General features: G+C 29.4%; 1 protein-coding gene across 3 annotated transcripts in view; it reads right to left on the bottom strand.

The window, feature by feature from the left end:
* LOC136977674 (follistatin-related protein 1-like) overlaps nucleotides 1–22,211 on the bottom strand; it is a 45,434-nt gene extending 23,223 nt beyond the window's left edge. Inside the window, exons 1-6 of one of the 3 annotated variants that reach the window (XM_067273222.1) lie at nucleotides 22,149–22,211; nucleotides 21,887–22,024; nucleotides 21,754–21,801; nucleotides 21,645–21,666; nucleotides 11,226–11,444; nucleotides 2,459–2,503 (exon numbers count right to left, since the gene is read on the bottom strand). In XM_067273222.1, the coding sequence (XP_067129323.1) occupies nucleotides 2,459–2,503; nucleotides 11,226–11,444; nucleotides 21,645–21,666; nucleotides 21,754–21,801; nucleotides 21,887–21,889 (337 nt within the window). In that variant the 5' untranslated portion in view covers nucleotides 21,890–22,024; nucleotides 22,149–22,211. Of the gene's footprint in view, nucleotides 1–2,458; nucleotides 2,504–11,225; nucleotides 11,448–21,644; nucleotides 21,667–21,753; nucleotides 21,802–21,886; nucleotides 22,025–22,148 lie in introns of all 3 variants that reach the window. The other 2 variants (XM_067273221.1, XM_067273223.1) reach the window with 2 other exon arrangements.

The following is a 22,211-nucleotide window of genomic DNA, read 5'->3' on the forward strand; positions in this document are numbered from 1 at the left end:
TCTGCTGCTTGGAAAAATCTGTGTTGATTTTATTCTTATCAAATATCTTTATGTACAGGAGATATGTAGATGACATGCTGATTACTTGGAAAATGCATGCAAACATAGATGCCTTTTTAAAGCTTATGAATAGTAACCTCTATGGGCTATCTCTTAAACTGGATCAGTTCAGCAACAGAGGGGCATTCGATATCAACTTCCAACTTATTAATGGTCATGTACTTACTTATATCTATTACAAACCAAGGAATATACTACTTTTTATACCAGTAATATCTAGTAATCAATTCTCCTACAAAGCAGCCACCTTCAGGGTGCTTACAAGAAGAGTATTTACCTGCTGTTCAAGCACAGAAAACATGGTGAATAAGTTGAAACATTTATAAAGCATTTCAATGGCGGATGGTTATAAAAAAAACCTCATAAAAGTCACCACTAAATCCTTCTCCAACTCAACAAACAGCATACCATACAGAATTTCCAGTAGAACTCCAATGTAGGCCAAAACACAAACCTCCAACCCAGAATGCATAATTTTACAATACAACCATGCTATGCACGGCCTATACAAGGAAATAGCAACCAACAGGGCCATGAAACTGGCTTATGAATGCATCTCCAGTGTATATAAAATGCTATATAATAGAAAGAACATGGCAAATGAACAAAGAGAACCAGGGGAAACAACCACTGCTGTCTGTATATGCTTCTGAAAACAATGTACAGTACAAATAGACCTTATCTGCCTTACTAGATCCCAGTATGCTATTAGTTATCTGACTAAAGGAATTGGAGATTTACAAAGCTGAAATCAAGGGCAAGTACTTAAATTACAAAGAGGAAAAAAATCTTTTGTATACCTGCAACATTTCTTACAATAAATCTGTGCCATTCAGTGTTTGTTAACAGTGTTCTGGATAGTGTTTACAAGTTTACTTATAACAGTGTTCTGGATAGTGTTTACAAGTTTACTTATAACAGTGTTCACTTATTTTGAATGTGTATTTTAGTTACTCATTTTTTTCGGTAATATATAAGTTATGTAGTAATTATTTTGTTGACAAAACTTCTCTAAGTTTAAAAAACAATTTTTTTATTGTGTTTTTTCAATTGTATAACAATGTGTTAGTTTTAAATTTTGTAATACATTCTTCAATGCATTCTATATATAAAATGTAAACGACTGCTGAAGGTCAGTATTGATTGAAAATGTTAGTCAGAATATATTGAATATTAAATTAAATTTTTGTTTTAAATTTACTAAGATTTAAGCTATGTTTATTCTCAAAATATACAATTTAATAAAATAAGATACATTTATATAAAATTACAGGAAAGAAAAATGAATTTGGTATATCATTTTGAAATAGTGATGATGACTGGTAAGGCAGAGCACCAATTTACTAATTAAATGTAAGACATGTTAAAATATATTAATTTGTAAGATTTCTACTAAAACTTCCATTTTTTCATATCACTTTTTACTATATTACTATATATACAATTATATAGTATTTATAATGGAGCAAAGTTGAAAAACAATTTTTTATTTTTTGAAGTGGTACCTTCCAAACTGCACATCAGTAAATGACTTTCAATGGCTGCTCCAGTGGCACAGATTGTATGATGGTGCAAATTATGCAACAGTTTTATTTCCACTCTACCATATTTCTGTGGGGTACATGCCATTGAATACACATGAAAATACAGTATATCAAATTCTGTTTTTACATAGTAGGCAAGTTTCTAAAAATCCACATAAAAAGATACTGTCCAAACGGAAAAATGAAAGATTGGTTCTGGACATTAAAAAAACCAGTAAGAGTAATATGAGAAACTAAGTAATATAATAGGATATATTAAATTATTTCAATTTCTGCTAATAAATCAGAGGAGGAACAATTTAACTTACTTATCAGCAAAATTTAATAAATTAATATTACTTGTACAAATTTTATTTAAAAATTTTTTTATTTTACTTTTTTATTAAACACCAAAATATCTTTAACTTTTAATGCCAAACTGCATAATAAAACTATTCCATATTAAAAAAAAAAAAAAAAATATGCAATTATACAAACAAATGGTCAGACTTTAAATTAAATGTTTTGTCTACTTCAATAACAGGATAAAGTTGGAATAAAAGATCTGATTGTCACCTACACACATTTAAATAATATGTAAAAAGCATCCGAATCTTAAAATTTTCTTAAAAAAGTAATCTTTTAAAAGAATATTAAAATTTAACATTTTTTTTAGTAGTACATATATGAAATAGTAGTATAAATATTTTTTTCTTAGGATTAAAATCAAATGTATATTTTTACAAAGACAAATTTATTGAAACTCTTTAGATCAAAACAAACTGTATAAAAACAAAATTGGGTCTACTTTAGTTTTAAAACAATTTTAGTACATAATCTATTTTAAAATATTAAATTCAATAATACAAAAATACCTGGTCGTTTGATTTTTCTGGAATGCTTTTTCTTGACAGGAAAACCTGAAAGTAAACAAATTGTATTAAAATATAAATATCTAAACAGAAAAAAAATTGCATATTTTAAAAATTAAAAGAAAAATAATCATTAAAGTTCAGAGTGGGGTAAAGAATTAATTACATCTTAATAAAAAATATATGTACAACTGGATGTCATAAATATCAATAAATATCAGTAAAACTAAAATTCAGCAACGATTTTAATAAAACAAATATTTTCTATTTTTAGTACCCTTAATCAGGTTTGAAAATAGATTCTAGAACACAGTCAAACATCAAAGTCACACGAGAACAAAAAATTTAAACATACAAATAAAAAAAATTGCAGATTAAGAATTTTCCATTTTGATAGGTTTTCATTTTATATAGAGTTGTTTTTATTAATGTAGAAAAATATTACAGTTCATATTCAAAACTTAAATGTCCTCTGACTTATCAGTTATTATTAACTAGCAGATAAGTCCGGCGTTGCTCGGGCAAAAAGTAACTATAGCGAAGATTAAGATTATTACATTATAGCCAATCTTACCCATTTTCACAAAATGCAAGAATTAGGTCCCCCTGTTTTCAGACTAATTAGAGAATTTTTAGATGGGTCTAAAAATATGTTTGATTTCTTGCAAAATCACAAAAAACCACATCTGTGCCTGTAAATCTTGCATGTTACTTTCTCTTAACACTTCCATTGCTGACACTTCTCCCATGGAGGGAAGTGTTAGCCACCTCTCTTCTGCAGGGGAATTTCGAAAAATCCCTTCTTAGTGTACATTCTTGTGACATACCCTAACTGTGTACCAAATTTCAACTCCTAACCATTTGGGCTCTGCGCTTATTATTATTATCATCATCAACCCATCTCGATTATATATATAGATTATTATAACCATGATTTCAAGAATACTTTGTTGCTTATAGAAAACTACAAGCTACATGGAACTAACTGGATCTTAAGCACAAACTTTAATGCTAGAATGGGACATTCTGATTGTCATGTTTCACTAGTGACTGGCAAATTGCTTTGAGAGCTTCAAAAGATTCTATTGTTAATGATAGAGAGAAAATTTATCTAACAGTTTTGTGAAGATAATAATCTTGTTTGCTTAAACGGTTTATTGCCAGATGAATAAAATAATTTTACCTACCATGCAACTAGTGTTTCTCATTTCCCGGTCTTTTTCTTGTCCCGGGATTTTGGGATAAAAGTAAACTGTTTCCTGGGATCCCGGGATAGAATTATTTTTATGATATACAAAATATCTTGAAATCAAATGATATAATTATTTTTCATTTTTTAAAGTAATTTAATACATTCCGCAACCTCCAAAATCATATTAACAACACTGTGTAAGATATATATTAAAAATTTCCTTTGAACTACTAGAAATTTTCACAAATAGAAAAAATTTATTACAGTTTGCCGGAAACTGCGTACAACAACAACAACAACAAAATGCTTTGAATTGAGTTGAAAATTTGAAAAATAAAATGAACTTAGATCAAACTTCTAAGTTAGATGGTAATTTTCAATATTTAAATAAAACATAATACAAAATATTATTGTAAATTTTTATAATAATATTTTAAAAAGCAAACATGGTCAATATTCCAATCACTTGATCTGGTTCTTATTTAACTAATGAAAAGCCTGCTACCAAGAATGCCCTTTTCAGTTCAGTTCATGTGGGTGGAATTGTCTTTAATGCATTTAAGAGAAGACAGATGCTATGTGTTTTTCCACCTGTAGCCTGAAAGATTTCTAGTTTGTTTTCGAGATTGTAGTACTTCTTTTGCTCTCTAGTATTCTTGATTTGTCTACCTTGGCTGCTTTAATAGAAATATCAAGCTTATAGCCCAATAATTCAGTAGTTTGTTTGGCTTTAATAATCAGAAAAACTTCATACTTGCAGACTTCATACTTGTTTGTATCTTTGCCCAATTTGCACAACCTGCATTACACAGTTATTGAAGCTACTGGGCCTGGTTAAAAATTAAGACAGCATAAGCACAATTATTCCATATATTACAGGTTCAGACAAGTAAAGAATTTTCAGAGTCCTGTCACATATAGGCTACATATTGATTATTGACAATTTGTGACATGCCATAATGAGGAAAAATTTTAAAAAAACTAATAAGTAGGTTTTAAAATTAATAAATACAAATGTATTCTGACCGTTTATGAATTAATTATACTTTCTACAGTCGAGTCCGCATAAGTCGACACCCGGATAACTCGACACCATCGGTTAAGTAGTCACTTTTCTGTGGTCCCAGCCGACTTACGTAGGCATTAATGTTAAAAAACTTTGGTTTACTCGACACCGTTTAACTCGTCACCACTGGATAAGTCAACATACCTTTCCTGTCCCACACTCCAATAAGTCGTCGTCCCCCTCCTGAAAAAAATGAATTCACTCTGCATGATGTTAATGCGAACTCTTTTTTTTTTTTCAGGAGGGAGAGTCGCTTTATTTATTAATATATAATTAATATATTTAATAATATAATAATACATTAACATATATACATATTAATAAAAATGCCTTAACATTTTATGTATTTTTATCTATAAAATAATAACAGATAAACAAAAAGAAAATGTACAATCTACATCAAGTACAACAAAAAGAAAATGTACAATCAACATCACACAGGAATCCAATTTTGCATTTTCTCATGCCAGAAGCATTAAGAATCCTTAGACGTTACTTGCCAACGATTGACAATTGCGAAGATGATGTTTTCAAGGCGTTCGTGATCATTGAAAAAGAAAGTCGAGGCAGTTAAATGCTCAAAACAAACAACACTAAACAAATTTTTCAGTTTTTCATCTACAGAGTAATTGTAAATGGAGGACACAATTTATTGTAAGCCTATATTACTGTATAACACACTACTGTATTTTATTAATTGTAGTTTTGTGGTTTTTTTTCCAACTTTGCTTTAGTCGTCACATCGGATAACTTGACACATTTCCACTTCCCCTTGGGTGTCGACTTATGCGGAGTCGACTGTATTTGCAAAATTTCCTCAACTTTAACACAAAATAAGAAAAAAAGTGAACTTATAAGAAATTTGCGGGATTTCCCGGGATGAGAAGAATTTCCTGGGATATTTCCTGGGTTAAAAGAACAGCCAGAATCCCGGGATCCTGTTTGAGAAACCCTACATACAACTAAGGGAGACAGTGTAATTGATTTTGTGATAGTGTCACAAGAAATACAGTGGGTGATCAGTTAACGAACATAATCCGTTCCAAGACTTTGTTCTTTACCTGAATTGTTCATTAACCGATTATCAATTTACCATAGGTTTTTATGGAAATTTGATTAATTCATTCTGGAGATCCCAAAAAATAAAACAATATATACTTTCTTACTACGTTTATTTATATGTAATAATAAAAATACATACATACACGGTCTTACATATTTTTTCCATTTGTGGGGTTAAAGAATCTGTCTAATGTCAATTGCTTTTCTCTTTTCTTTAGGATTTTTCAGAAGTAATTAATAGCATTGTCATTGTAGAGATCCCTAAGCCTATTAACCTCATTCTGGTTTGATGCCATTTAGATGACCATTGTTCTGACATCCTCCCACTTCTTCAAAAGATCTTTAATAATAGGTGTCGGCATTGGTCCTCTTTCATTTTCCTCTTTTTCAGAAGAAAAACATCTCACCGAGTTTCTTGGAGTTCTTCTGTCATCACATCAGTTTCAGGTTCCATTACGAGTCTTTAATGCTCTTTATTTCTCAGATGTGATTTTCATTACTCCTTTAGCTGCTTGAGTTTTCTTGATATATCTTTCTTAGCTAAGATTGTGCCTATTGTACACCTGTTTCAAGCCATATTGCCTAGCAATATCAGACACCTTCTGCCCATTCTCTACCTTGGCTATTATCTCTTGCTTGGTTTCTATAGTGAGCACAGTTCTTGAAATTCCACTCTTTTTAGGCTCCTTAATATTATCAGTTTCTTTTTTAAATAAAAAGTCCAGAAAAGCACTTACAAAAATTCAGAGAACAGAAATCAACTAGTGCACAAAAAAATTATGTAAATGCAGCCCAGATGAAATTCAAAATATGGTATTAAAACATTAACAAATATCCAATAGGACAGTTAAACTCTCACCTTTTGTAAATTAAGACCAATGCAAAACTTAATGAGAACCCACTCGACATTCTTGTGAAGACTATAAAAAGCTATTTATCAGAAAGATAAACAAAATGCTGAAATTACAAGGGAGAGTTTTCAAAATTCAGAGGAATACTATCCAATTGATATCAGGTTGAGTGTCTTCAGAGCTCTGAAAGATTTTAAATTGTCACCTGGAGACAAGTGAACACCAATTGGTATTCACTATTTTACATTGCTTCTTTTTGTGTTTGTTATGTGAAGTGTTCATTGTCCAAACATAAAAATATTTTATGAAATTGCTTGTTATCTGAGTTGTTCACAGTCCAAACTGTTCATTAACCAATCACCCACTGTATATTCTCATATTGTAAATGATCTGTGTATTTTATCAGAGATAGGTTCTGATCACTCACCTATTTTACTATCAATAATTCCCTTGGTATCATGTAGAGTTTTTAATAGACAAATTTTTGGTAAACAAGCAATATAGAGGAATGAATTTAAATCTTTGTTTACTGTCACATTAGATAATGTTTTATCAGAGGAATATGGAGGAAACCTCACATTGAATGATCTAGTAGAATGTATAGTTAAAGCAGCAATATCCCTGGACTTAATTCAGGATGTTAAATCTGTTCTTTGTAAAAACCATAAAAGAAATGTATGATACAATAGTGAGTGCATGAGGAAAAAATCTGTGGAAATTGTTTAAGGCAGCAAAACATTAAATACAGTAGAACATTATGTTTTGTATAAAAACTATTTGAAAGAATATAAAGTATTATATCAAAAAACAAAAAAAGGTCTTATTTTTGGAACTTAAATAGGAGATTGATGTCATGCAATAATTCTAAAATATTCTAAGAAACAATTAATAGCTCTAAATGGATTGGATTATAGTTCAAGAATTCCCATGGAAAGATGGTTCAATTTTTATGTTGCTAAATTTTTTAAAAAGAACATTCTTTGATTATTAATGATGAACAATTGCCAATGGATGTGTATAAGTGTTTCCAATAGAGGCAGAATGTTTTACAGATTACATTGGAGGAGATAAAAGGAGTAATTAATCATTTTAAAGCTGGTACTTCACCAGGAATTGATTTTATTAGAACAGAATATTTAGTGTTTTTCAGAAAAGTTTCTTTTTACAATATTGGAAGTTTTTTAGTGTACGAAGGCTATTTTTTAAATAAGGTCCGTTTTTTAATAAGAAGAAAAATACTGTAAATATCATTTAAAATATATTTTTTTCCATATTCTATATACTTTTATCTACTTTTCTACATAATTTCCATTTTGTTTAAACATTTGTCATACCACTCAATGATTTTTTGAATTCTGACTTCAAAGAAATCTGCCGCCTGTCAAGAAGCCCAATCCACGACTGCAGTTTTCACTTCTTCTTCGTCGTTGAAATGTTGACCACCAAGGAACTCCTTTAAGTATCAAAACAAGTGAAAATCACTGGGTCCAAGGTCTGGACTGTGTGGATGATCATATCGAGTCAAAACAATAAAGCACTGTTTAATCTTTTTGTTTTGTGATCGTCAGAAAGCAGTCTTGGAACGCACCAACAAAACAATTTTCGATAATTCAGTTTCTCCGAAACAATGGTATACAAAACTGATCTTGAAATCTGTGGAAATTCAATTGATAACGTTGAAATCGTGAATCGTCGGTCCTCTCGAATTTTGTTATCCACATCACAAATCAAATCTTCAGAAATCAGAGGATGGCGGCCAGGGCGTGACTCATCATGCACATTAACTCGCCATCCTTGAACATTCTTACCCATTTTCGAACTTTCACTCATAGCATTATCACCGTAAACTCCACAAATCTGACGGTGAATTTCCGCTGCTGCCAAGTTTCTTGCATTCAAGAATCGAATAACAGATCATATCTCACAGTCGGCGGGAGACTCAATTTTCTTAAACATTTTAAACTTCTACAGCTCAGCATACAGACAGACGATATGGCTGCAAATGGCGTCAAAACGCGCGCCAAGCTTGCTCGGAGCAGAAGCGCATGCATACTGCCGTGATTGCGCATTATTCTCACTTTCATTCACAAATGGACCTTATTTAAAAAATAGCCCTCGTATTAAAAGAAATTCTAGTTTTCCAGAAACATGGAATAATCAAAGATTCAAACCAATATATAAAAAAGGTGATGTTTATGATCCCAAAAATTATTGTCCTATATCTTTGGTTCCTGTAAATGGGAAGCTATTTATGTCTTTATTAAATAAAAGAATAGAAGAATGGGTTCTTAAGTATGATATTGTGTGTCAGGAATAAATATGTTTTTGATCTGGCTGATCTTGTTGTAGAAATGTTTGTACTAAATGCATTAGTTCAAAATCTTAGAAAAAAATAGAGGAAATCTTTATGCTGTTTTTGTGAACTTTAAATCTGTCTTTAATCATAAAGTTTTATAATCTATATTAGAAAGAATGGGCATGGATAAACAGTTTCTTGGCCTTATATTCCAAAGCTACTGCAGAGTGAAGATACTAGCTGAAACAACTGATTCATTTGGCATCAACATTGGAATTTTGCAGAGTAAGATTTCTGAGCCCACTACTTTTCAACTTATATTAATGGTTTGATAGTGCAACTTGCTAAATCTTGACTTACCTGTTTGGAATTTCTCTCTCTTGATCAGGTTGAGATACACATATTAATGTATGCTGACAATAATTGTAATTCTTGCAGACACTCCACAAATATTGGAAAAGAAAATTGGAATTTTAGAGGATATTTTGCTGTGACTATGAATTAACTATAAATGTTTTCAGGTAATGTCATTCAAGAAGGTTGACTAGCAACCAGTAGAAAAAATGGTTTCTTTTAATAATAAACCTTTAGAAGTTGTTTCAAATTACATATACCTAGTGGTTTTATTTTCATCTTCTGGACAATTTTTACAGCAAAATTTATAGTATATGTAAGGCTGAAATGGCACTGGATTCTATGTGGCTGATTCTTTCAAGAACTAAAATTAATTCTGCACATATTTACATAAAATTAATTTAATCAATGATTTTATCTGTATTACTTTATGCTGCTCCTGTTATGATAAAATGGAAATTGTTCTTGCTCTATATAGAATAAAGTTTTTCAAAAAACTTTTATTCTATATAGTAAAATTGCAGCTTACTGTTGCATTTGGAGTTTGGTGTTTCTATAATATTGATAATTGAAAAAAAAAGGAATAATTTCATTTTGGATTAGACTTTTGAAATTGAAGGATAAAAGTTATGTTAAATTAGTGTATAAAAACTCTATAAATTATGTTAAAAAATGGACAATTACGCATATAAATGGACAAAGGCACTGAAAAATTTTTAGATTGACATGGTTTTTAACACATCTTTTTATGGTTGTCTCAAGTTCCTCATTTGATTGAAAGCTATCACTCATTACAATAATTCTAATAGTGTGTTGTGAACAAACTGTACAAGAAGAGTGGTCTTTGCTGGAAAAGAATAAGCATTTTCAATTATACTGTAGTAAGTATAATTGTAGTAATACTGCATAGTAATACTGTAGTAATACTGTAGTAATAGCATTTTCAATTATACTGTATTTTAAGTGCAAGGATTATTTGTTTATGGACATAAATCATTATCAATATATAAAATTAAATAAAAGCAATGGGATCGGTTATTAATAACTTTAAAAAAATTAAAAAGTTTAAAAAAATACTTACAGTTCTCTCTTAAACCAGCGAGTTAAAATTACTCAGTTTTTCCCGACTTCGAAGAAACTAAAACAACACAAGTGGAAAGGATTGAAGTCAACAATCACCTTTTTATTAAACTTTTTTCACCATGACTTCAATCCTTTCTTCGAAGTCGGGAAAAACTGAGTAATTTTAACTCTCTGGTTTAAGAGAGAACTAAGTATTCTTTTAAACTTTTTAATATTTTAAAAATAAATCATTATGTTAAACAATCAATTCTTCAACTGAGATGTGGTCAAAATTATATTTTGATGTATAATAGCAGATTAATAATAGATCTTGACAGAATTGGCAATAATTGTAGTATGCAAGTGTATAAAACTTGGGTTAATGTTACCTTAGGTAGCCAAGATGGCGGCTCGTCTCTAATTCCAGCAAGGAAACAGTGGGATGCACATTCTAACCTAACCTAACCTAACCTATTCTAATAAATTACCATAATTATTAGCAACCAAATTATTAGAATAGGTTAGGTTAGGTTAGGTTAGAACATGCATCCCGCTGTTTCCTTGCTGGAATTAGAGATAAGCCTCCGTCTTGGCTACCTAAACTTGGAAACACATATTTTTCTATTTTATGAAATTTGAAGCAAGTAGGAAAAAGTATTAAAATATTTAAGTTTTGGAAAGATATAATTAATTTATTGTGTTTTGCAAAAATTGATTATTACTGTGTACTTTATTTTGTATTATCTTGTACTAAGTTATTATATTAATTTGTTATATATTACTAACTTTACTTTTAAATTATAGTTCAACCCCCTTGTAACAAACTAAGGTTCATGCAATAAAGAATTAATTAATTAATAATTAAAAATATATTTTAAAATACATACCATTTTTACAATATCCTTTACTTTTTATAGAGATATGGGTTTGTCTTAAGCAAGCATCTCTATGAAGAAGACAATGATTTTCATAAGAAATACCATTTGATCCACAAACGGGAGCATAGTGATCAGGACATACGTCAATACAAGAACATACTGAAACTCCTGATTTTAACACTTTGCATTCCCTTCCAGCTCTACATTTTATGAAATCACAGGCACTTTCTGCTATAAATAAACAAAAAAAATCATATGTTTTTCAGTTTAAAATACCATATTTGCTAAAATATACAAATATATATGTGTAATATTAAAAAAAAAAAAAACTAAACTGCTGTTTGGCAATAGTGCAAACTACAGTCTTTTTACCATAAGGATCGATGCTTAGACATTTGAGCATCAGTCTGCCAAAGAGGACTGAGTTTTTCAAATTGAATAACTTGTTACACATGATTTTGTAACATTATATTAGTATTGTGATCCAAGAATTAACTTGAAAAGTGAACAAATATAATTTTGTATTAAACTTTGAAACTCTGTCACAAACATCCTTAAATGCTTCATAAGGCCTAGGCAACTAAACCATGAGCAAAACCATAAGCCCCAAGACAGCAAGACAAGTCAGATCCATGACAAAGAGCAAATTGTTTTTAGCTGTAAGGATAATATATATTGAGAATTTGTTTCTTCCTGTCAGACAATGAATTCAGACTTTTACTGTGACATTTTGAGTCAATTACACATTTACTGCAAAAGACCAAAGCTGTAATGCAACCAAACCTGGCTCCTCAAATTTGATTTCTGCACATGCACAAGCATTTTTGTGGAAAACAATATGACAGTCTTCTCCAACCCTCCTTACTCATTAAATTTAGCTTTTTGTGACTTCTTTTTGTTCTTCAAAATGAAACTGAAGCTCAGGGACAGAATTTCAAAATGGTCAAAGAAATTCAGTCCAAATTCTTACAGAAACTTCAGAATTTTTGAAATAATGATTTTCAAGGAATGTTTGAATCTTGATAAAAGTTGTGGAACCACTGTATAAATGCAGGGGAGAACTATTTTTAAGGAAATGATGGCCAGATTTAAATTACATCATATCCAGTTTCTTTTTGATGCACCTGTATTTAATTAATATTTGTAAAATTTGCACACAAATATATTATTGACTCATAATACAATTTCCAATTAATTGAAATTTTTTAAACTGATAAAATTCTTAAAAATATTTTTAAAGAAGTAGAAAGATTAGACTTCTAATGAAACAAAGTTCAAATACAAAAGTTTCATAATATAAATTAGTTCTAGCTTTGTGTGCAGAGATTAATATAAAAGTCATTACAATTTAGAAATCAGTACATAATACTGTAACAAAAAAATGTACCTTAATGAAGTTCAGACATGAAACAAGATGTTCTTCAAGCATTTTCAACTAACAAAAACTCATCATGAAGTTAATGTCTATAATGGAACACAGTTATGTACAGAACTGACTTCATAGATGTGTAACTTGTGCATTCACACAGAGTCCCACATTTATGCATTTATGGAAAGTCTCATGCTAGGTTAATATTTGGTTCTCAGTGTCTTAAAAAGATCCTGGCATTTATATTTTGTACTGGGCCCCACAAAATATAGAGCTGGTTCTGGCTGTGGAAACCAAACTCACTGGTGCACTCAAGGTTTAATCTTGAGATGTCAAGTCAAACAGATAAAAAAATTTTTAATGTGAACTTAATAAAATTCCATTATGTGACCATTAATTCATAGATGAATTCATGTAATATATAAAGAGAACACGTCACAATATTAATAAAAAATTGAAATTTTAATTAGAAAAATATTTTTGGAAAATTTACTAGTGTTTCTTTTCCTTTTACTTTGGGAGTGCCAAGGCCCTGGGTGTACCACTGACCAAATTGATTGTCCAAGGTTACACAATAAAAAAAGATCAAAACAGTATTATTATTTTTGCTATGATATTAAAATAATGATATTTTTAGATTTGATAAAATAAGAAATTTATATTTCTTTGTAAAAAGGGCTGGCAGAATTACAATTTAATAAAAAGTAAAAATATATTACAGATGGATACTAGTCCAATCTTCACTTCTTGCCATGTCCAATCACCAGGAACAACTATTTCCATTGCAGAGAGAACCTTTCTTTAGAAAAAAGAACAAAGAAATATTATATTTTTGATTGTGTTGGGATTGTCACCTGTGGACATTTTAAACTGTTTTGCATATTTGTTTTGCAGAGGCATAACCTCTAAAGAAAGTTGTCTCTGCAATGGAAATAGTTGTTCCTGGTGATTGGACATGGCAAAAAGTGAAGATTGGATTAGTATCCATCTGTAATATATTTTTACTTTTTATTAAGAAATTTATAGTTTATATATATTCAAGGATGATGTCAACCAATGGGCCAGGGGGCAAGATGATGTAAATTAATAGAGGATATAGGTAAAATAAAAGCGATTCATAAAGTTTTAATCATTTACTATGTACTGAAAAAGAAATATCTTAATTAAAACATTTTTTAACTTACAAGAAGCCTAAGAAAATTATTTTAATTAAAACTTAGCATTTAAATAATTTTTTTTGAATTTCTAGGGGAGGGCAGCTGCCCCCTCCTGCCCCCTTGCAATGCCCTTGTATATATTTATGATACTTAAATTCTACTATCTGTTACAAAAAATTTTTTAAAAATTTGCAAATTGAGAGAAATCTGTCAAATTCAATCATCTTTTATTAACTTCTAGTCCTAGGAACAACATTACAATGGTACTGACCTTTTAAAACAAGGATGAACCAAACGGGTTTTTCACTGAATGCTGACTACTGAATACGAAATATCAGCTAATTTATTTGGAACTGATTAAAAAAGAAGGTTCAGACTCTAAGCCTTAGAATAAGAGAGTTTCTTATACCTAATAATAATAACAAATTATGTACATTTTTATTTTTAAAGATGTATATAATTTGTTATTATATGTAAAAAATTATTATTATGTAATGAAAAGTAAGAAAAATTAAATCTTATCATTGAGATCTGCCAGTTTTTGGCAGTCACACAAAACAGCGTATTTAGTGAACATACAGTATACTGAACAAAGCTAGAAATATAATTGGCCACCAACAAAATGCTATTTCCTACAAATGCAGAAGAATTAATGTTTCTTTTTTTACAAGTTATCATTCTTGAATTGCAATTATTAATAAGTAACATTTGCTCAAAATTATTTATGAAAATTATATTTGTTTTGGGAAGGAATAAATAGCAATATATTTAAATATCTGAGGTTTTAAATGTTATTTTCATTCTATTTTGTTTTTATCTTTTGTCCTTCATTTTCTTTCTCTTACCAAACAAAATTACATTATTTGAGAAAGTATTTGGTCTGAATATCAAATATGTGTGTTCAATATTTGACTGAATACCAAATACTCTGTGGCTGAATATACCTGAATACTGAATAATGCCAAATATTTAATCTAACAGTACTTTGAAGGAATATTTTTTAATAACTAAATATCAAACTCAGCAATTTTAAAACACTTAATGAAACATTAAACACTTTCCATCGCTGAGAAATATTTACTTAATAAAACACTAACGTTTTAAGCCTCATGGAATAAGCCATTATCAGGTGTAATTGAGTTTGAACGTCTTTTAAAATTGTAACAATGGAACGTTCGAACATTACACAATCAAATTTAAAATGAAAATAATAGATAAATTAGCAAATAAATAATATAATAAAATGTACTAAATACACTGAAGCAACAACGATATAAATAATATAATAAAATAAATAAAATAAAATAAAAATAAAATAAATACATAAAAATGCATCAAAATATAAGGGCAGGTACAGACTAAGAATTTTTATATTTTAATTTTCCTTTTATGTAGAATTTCCAGGCAGAAGCTAATATAGCTGCATTCCTGGTATTAATACAACCATCCTTTAATTTACTTTTATAGATTTCAATTTTTTTCTTCGTGCAAAGCTAATGATGGGGAATGCATGGTCTTAAGGATAGTTGCTTCATTCCATTTAACTACAGAGCTTCTACATGCTTAAGAAAGAAGAAAATCGGGCATATATAGAATTCTTTTTGAAAATCAGCAATTAGGAATTAAGAAAGACTATACTGGAGTCACAAGAAAGAATGTAGCTATTAGACTTAAGGAACACAAGTATGACATTAATAAAGGGCACTGTAACACAGTTTTGTCAAGTATGGCATAAGCAGAGGACTCTTTAGTTAAATGGAATGAAGTAGCTATCCTCAAGACCATGCATTCCTCATCATTAGCTTTGCATGAAGAAAAAAATTGAAATCTATAAAAGTAAATTAAAGGATGATTGTATTAATGCCAGGAATGCAGATGGATTAGCTTCTGCCTGGAAATTCTACATAAAAGGAAAATTAAAATATAAAAATTCTTAGTCTGTACCTGCCCTTATATTTTGATGCATTTTTATGTATTTATTTTATTTTTATTTTATTTTATTTATTTTATTATATTATTTATATCGTTGTTGCTTCAGTGTATTTAGTACATTTTATTTTATTATTTATTTATTAATTTATCTAGTACTTTTGTTTTAAATTTGAATGTATAGTATTCGAACATTCCATCATTACAATTTTAAAAGACGTTCGAACTCAATTACACCCAAGTTAGTGTTTTATTAAATAAACATTTCTCAGCGATGGAAGGTGTTTAATATTTCATTAAGATATTTTTTAATGTATTTTAAATAGAATTTTTATTACTGTTTGACGAAAAAGACAATTAACATCATCAGCAGCTGAAAAAAAAAATCAACACCATCAACAACAACAATTGCATGTTCTGTTTCTGGAATTAAAAGCAAATAAAAGATGGCTGAATTTAATAATTTGCCTCAACTCTTTAATGGTAGGCCACTAAAGAGTTGAGGCAAGTGTTATCCTTGAAGGTTTTATAAATAATTTCGATCCTTCACACATTTAGCTTCTTTAGATAATAAAGCAAAAGAAAGATTTCAGTTTATGATAATAAGTCTAATTTAATGAAAAAATACAGTAAATCTTTTAGGAGATGCTTGACTCCAGTTGCAGATAGATATTAAATTGAAAGGCTTAGAACAAGCAGAGCAAAACAGTGTGAAGTTTTAAAGTTTTACATTTTTATAACAACATGTTTGCATATTAAGATCAAATTAAAATGAAAAATTTAATGGTATGAAACTTTGCATAAATAAACTACACTAATCTTATGACTTCAGCAATTCTAAGTTGATAAACACTAACATTTGGGATATAAGGAGTTAGTTAAATGAAGGATTGAATTGGATGGTGATAGTGGCACCTTTGATTTTGTATCTCAGCATTTTTATTCTCTTATTGTTACAATAAACTTTGCTGAGCTGCTGCATGAAGGAACAATGATACCAATGTTATATTGCCATGCTTTTAACCAGATTTTTAGTGCAGATTTCTTATGTGTATCCTCCTTATATCATGCTACAGCCAGAGGAAAAAATGCACAAATCTACTCTATAAAAGGAACCAAATGGTCTACCAACTCCTTAGCTACAAGAATAAGCAAAATGACCATAGGATGCTAGGAGTTTGTGAGATGCTTTTGATAGAAAATTTAACATACAAAAGAAGTACACAGGTGCCATATCTTGCTTGCCCTCAGCATGACCAGATGAACACAAAATGGACATCAGGAATAGATTTGCATAGATTTTGGTTAAAAGTACAGCCTTTTCAGAAGCATGTTTAGTTTAAAACTGTTTAACTTTTGTAAAGTAAACATGCACTGTAAGCTGTTGGAATTATTTTTTTCACCTGCCAATGGCTAACATTTTCTTTTCTCTATATACGACATATTTTTAATAAAATTGTTAATAAATCTGCTGCATTATCCATACCTTTCTGTCAGAGTTGTTATAAAAATAATTTCATTCCTTTTATCCTCATTAGTCCTATTTACTAAAAGTCCTAAGAAAATATTATATAAAATTTTATAAATACAGTATTGTGGGAATCGAGGAGGTGTTTTTCTAGAATTTTTAACAAAAGGATGAGTTTCTGTTTTCTCATCTGTTTCCCATGGAGTTAAAAATGAGAGAAGATTGAATGTTAATTTAACAGTAAACAATTGACTAAGAAACTCATGTTAAAAGTGGGGTCTTTGATGCAACAAGTCCCTTCCCCCTATCATCGATCCAAGAAAGTTTGGAAAGTTAAACAATTTCATGTCGTGAGTCTGACAACAAGTCAGATACCACTGCCCTAGCTGGCCCATCAATGACACACTGAAGGTGTCATCATTACAAACAGAAGGTCATGAGACCAAATTCCCACACCGGAGAGGAATATAATGGCCAGGCACCCATTCGTCGGGGCAGACATCTCCAGAAGCCATAGGTAGTCTCAGCTTGTCCCACTATAGTCATAGTTCCTTGTTTTGTGAAGTGTGCAAGTGTCTTCCCAAATGAAAGGGGGTCTAGGGGGTAAATTATCTAGTGTCTAGGGGGTAAATTATCCGTAGTGTCTAGGGGTAAATTATCCGTGGAGGACCAGGTCCTCCACGGATAATTTACCCCCTAGACAATGGCCATTACAGTGAAGAGGTATGATAGTTAACCTATTTATGTAAACTCACTCCCTCAGTCAACTTAAATCTTAAGTTTAGAGACAGTATATATCCCATAGATATTGGATCGTATAGAGATGTGTGAGCTATATTCTATACATATAATTTTGATCATAGCTAGTTATTGTACATCGCTTTATTTTCCTATTAAAGTTATTGTTTAGTTAAACTGGCGTTGACTCCAACTTTTCAAACCGGTCACCTTATTGACTTATCTGTGACCTCTCCACTCGACTTATAGCCCTTCTAGCCATCCAGTGACCACTTAAGCAGGTTTTATCAACTCAATGCTGATTAAAGGAGTTTGGACTTTACTCTAACTCCTAGCTTCTCACAGTATAATCTCCAAATAGCAGACACTGTCTGGACCAAGAAGTTTATCTGCTATTCAGAGATACCTACTGGTACCTTAACTTGGTCATCATATAGTGAAGAATACAATGGATTATGAAAACATCAAATTTACATTAGAAATGTGAATATACTGAAAAGTATACATAACATATATAATTAATATACAATATATTATTTTTTCAGCTATAAAAATCTCGTTTTAATTGAATCTCATTTGAATGTCGAACTATGAAGGCAATTTGCTATCCACTTTAAGGGGTTGGAAATATAGTTGGAATTGTTACATTTATAATGTCATTTACAATTTAAGTGACTAATAAAAATTGATACAGGAATTTGTCTGCTTTGTAGTTATCAAGTAGTTGTAACTTTTCAAGCATTTTTGCTTTTTTCAGTAACTGATTTATTAAAAATTATACTTTAGTCACCACAAAGCTGTTAAAATTATTACTTGTTTGGTGGAAGTTCAAAGATAGTATTATAAAGGCGATTTGCCAACCACTTTAAACTGGGAAAAGATATTCTGTTTTCTCGCATTTACAATGTCATTAATAACCTTAAGTTTCTTTTTCATTAATACTATACTACAATTCTTGTTAAATAAATGAATAACTTCAAAAAAAGTTTATAGTTTTTTGGTATCATAAGCTTAATTCCAACAGTAAGAGAGTTAAATAACATTAATATGTTTGACAATAAATGGTGATTGACAGCATAACCAGAACTAAACTTCTCTAACAGTTTATCTATTAATAAATAACAAATAAACTTCTCTATCTGTTAGAGAAGTTAATAAAGAATATTGTTTGACTTTTTATAACCTGTCCTCCTTCCGATTTCTACTTTAAGCCAATCTTTATTTGATGCTCGCAGTCAAAATTCATTGCTTGAGAGTATTTGAACTGATTCTTTTAGTTTTAAAATATTCCATATATAATTAGTTCTTTCAGAATATTGAGGACGAGACATTGCATTTTCTTAAGGTTGATTATGAACAACGACACCCATTATTTAGAGTGTCTGCTATTTAGAGGTAAATATAATAGATGTCCTATTTGAAGGGTCTAGGGATTGTAAAAATGTCCATTAAGTACAGGTGTCCACTATTCAAGAGTGTCCATTAATGGAGATTCACTGCATATTGTTATGCACATAAGTTTTAAATCAAAGACTCAAATAATATATGGAAAAGAAAAACTACATTGTTTGAACTTCTCTTTCTCTTCTTTTTTAACATTAAATTTAAACATTTTCAATTCAATAAGAATTGAGGTATTCTTAATAATTATTCTATTTTTTATAATCATTAGGATTAATTTTGAAAGACTAATCAGTTTAAATAATAATGAAATGTATTTTAGTACATTAGAATATACTTCATTACTTGAACAATACATATTGTACAATAAACAGAGATTGCCAAAAAGCATGACAAAATATAAACAACAAAAATATTAACTTTGCAAAGCCCCAAAATTAAAATGTATTAAGTTAGAGTAAAAATATCATTAAAGTTCTGAATATTAACAGACAAAACATCTATGACATTTAGTGGATGAGGTTATTAGTGCAAATAAATGCAATCTGTATTAACTGTGCTAAAAAGAATTTAAAAATTTTCAGTGTATTGTGGGAAGAGATGAAATATATCAAAATGATTAAAATACGTGGCAATTTCTTTTGTAAGGTTTTTCAAATTTTTACAATTACAGTAACCATCAAAAAATGAGAAAAACGAAGCTACTGAAAAGTAGACATGATTACAGTTTTCTGTTAAGAACTGAAATTCAAAATGTACAGTACATGGAAATTCAAATTGATCTAATGCACTTGATAGGTTAAAAATATTGTAAAACTATATACAGTTTATTATTTTGATATATGAAAGCAAGCAATACATAATATCTAACTGTTGTTAGATTTTATAAAAATTAGCCAGGATGAATTTAAGTTTACAAAAACTTTTCAAAAAAAATTCCTTAGTAGACAATACATACAAGATGTGTCTTTTCATTCACTCCTTTCAAACACACTTGAGGAAATAACAATTTTTGAAAAAAAAACTATTGTTAGATTACCATATTTACTCACATATAAGACGAGTTTTTATTCATTTTTCACTGCTTCAAAAACCTAGGTCATCCTATACGCATGAGTGAAGGATTCTTTGCATTTTTGCAATAATTTTTGTGAACTGTTTATTTGCATTTTTTACTGGATGCTTGTCTTTTGGTGTTTAAAAACAAAACTATTTTATTTAGATCATTTGAATCATTCTTGTGTATTGTCAGAAGTAAAGATCAATAGCTATAAAAAAAGCAAAGCTTTTGAATTGAATTCCAGATTGAAATTCCAAAATCACAAGGGAACCAGATATAAGTTTTAAACCATTCCCACGTGAAAACAGATGATTATTCAGAAATCAGAATTTGGAGAAACTCATAAGTGTAATCGACAGAGAGTGGATTCGACTGTTAACCACTCTGCAGTGATTGATGGATATATCCATCAAAGGCGATCACGTGGCAGTGGTGAACAACATCTATATCCGCAAAGGAATTTTGCGGATATTGTCAAAAACTAGTCAAAAATTACCACAAAAAAAAATTTACATAAAAAAGGAATTTTATGACAATAAAAAAATATTTTTCTTTACTAGACATAACTGTTAAAAAAATTTTTTTTTTTTAAACAGAAATGAGAAAAATGTGTGGGAAATTTCTTTAAAAATTTCCCACGTTTATTCTCCACTGCATCGTGTTAGTCCATATCTGACTAACCCACTGTAGAAAGGTTAAGAATTGGCAAAAAAGGTTTACACAAATGCTTTACACGAACAAATTATGTTGTTGATTTTACAAGATTTTTCCTTAAAGTTTAAAAATGGCTGTAATTTTTGTGGAACAATGTGTGCATTTACGTGCATTTGATATTTCATTTGTGATGAAATGAAATAAAATTAGAACTGTATTAATAAATCTAAGTTTCTTTACTTTGATCTTTAAAGTCACACCTCGTCCTATATGCAAGATTGTCTTATACGCGAGTAAATACCGTATTTTATTTCTGTCTTAAACAACTAATTTCCATTTTAATACATAATATTTGTATGTCAAATACTGTTTCACTTATTCAAAATATTACATTCAATTATCAAGCTGTGTAGAAGTATAATATTTGTATTAATGTAAAATTGATTATTTTGAAAAACGTTTATTATTGTATTAGACAATCATTATACAAGTGAGATAAACTATAGTGTGTGTGAATGTGTAACAATCAAAATTCAGACTTTAAACTTTAACTTAATTGGTTATTAACTTGTAATTTAATAACTACATTGATATAAAAAAATGCATGAATTATATTTATGTAAAATGTAAAAAAAAAAAAAAATTAATTTACCATGTTTTCTTTCTCCTTTAACCTAAAAAGTTTAAATGTAAAAGCAGAAATTAGAAATATTATATTTCAATTAATTCTAATTTTAAAGCTTCTAATAAAAAATCTTTACCTGTAATATCCAACATGACACCAGAGATAATATTAAGATATGTTTCATCTACAGAAATAAAAAGGTGCATACATTAATAATAAAAGAATTAAGATTAATAAAGAATTTAGAATGGGAATTCGTAATAAACTACCATTTTGAGTGTTTATTTAGGAATTTGTTATGCATCCATCTGTTTTAGTAATTAAAAATACTTTAAAAACGTGTTTAAATAGTACTCCGGATGTCAACAAGAGTACTTGATTCAGTCTTGGCTCGGATACAATCTCATCTACGTATGTTTGAAAAAAAGAAGTTTATTTATTTTTATTTTATAAATATTTCTTTTCTAAATTATTTTACTTATTATTCTTACTTGAATTTATAACATAAAAATAAAGAATAAAAAATATTACTTTAATTTTTACCGCTAGTTAGTTTGTATACTGTGTCGCTACTAGCAAATTGGTTTGATTTTC

This window comes from Centruroides vittatus, unplaced genomic scaffold (genome assembly GCF_030686945.1).
Source record: "Centruroides vittatus isolate TY-2023 unplaced genomic scaffold, ASM3068694v2 contig_466, whole genome shotgun sequence".
In the NCBI taxonomy this organism is placed as follows: Eukaryota; Metazoa; Arthropoda; class Arachnida; order Scorpiones; family Buthidae; genus Centruroides; species Centruroides vittatus.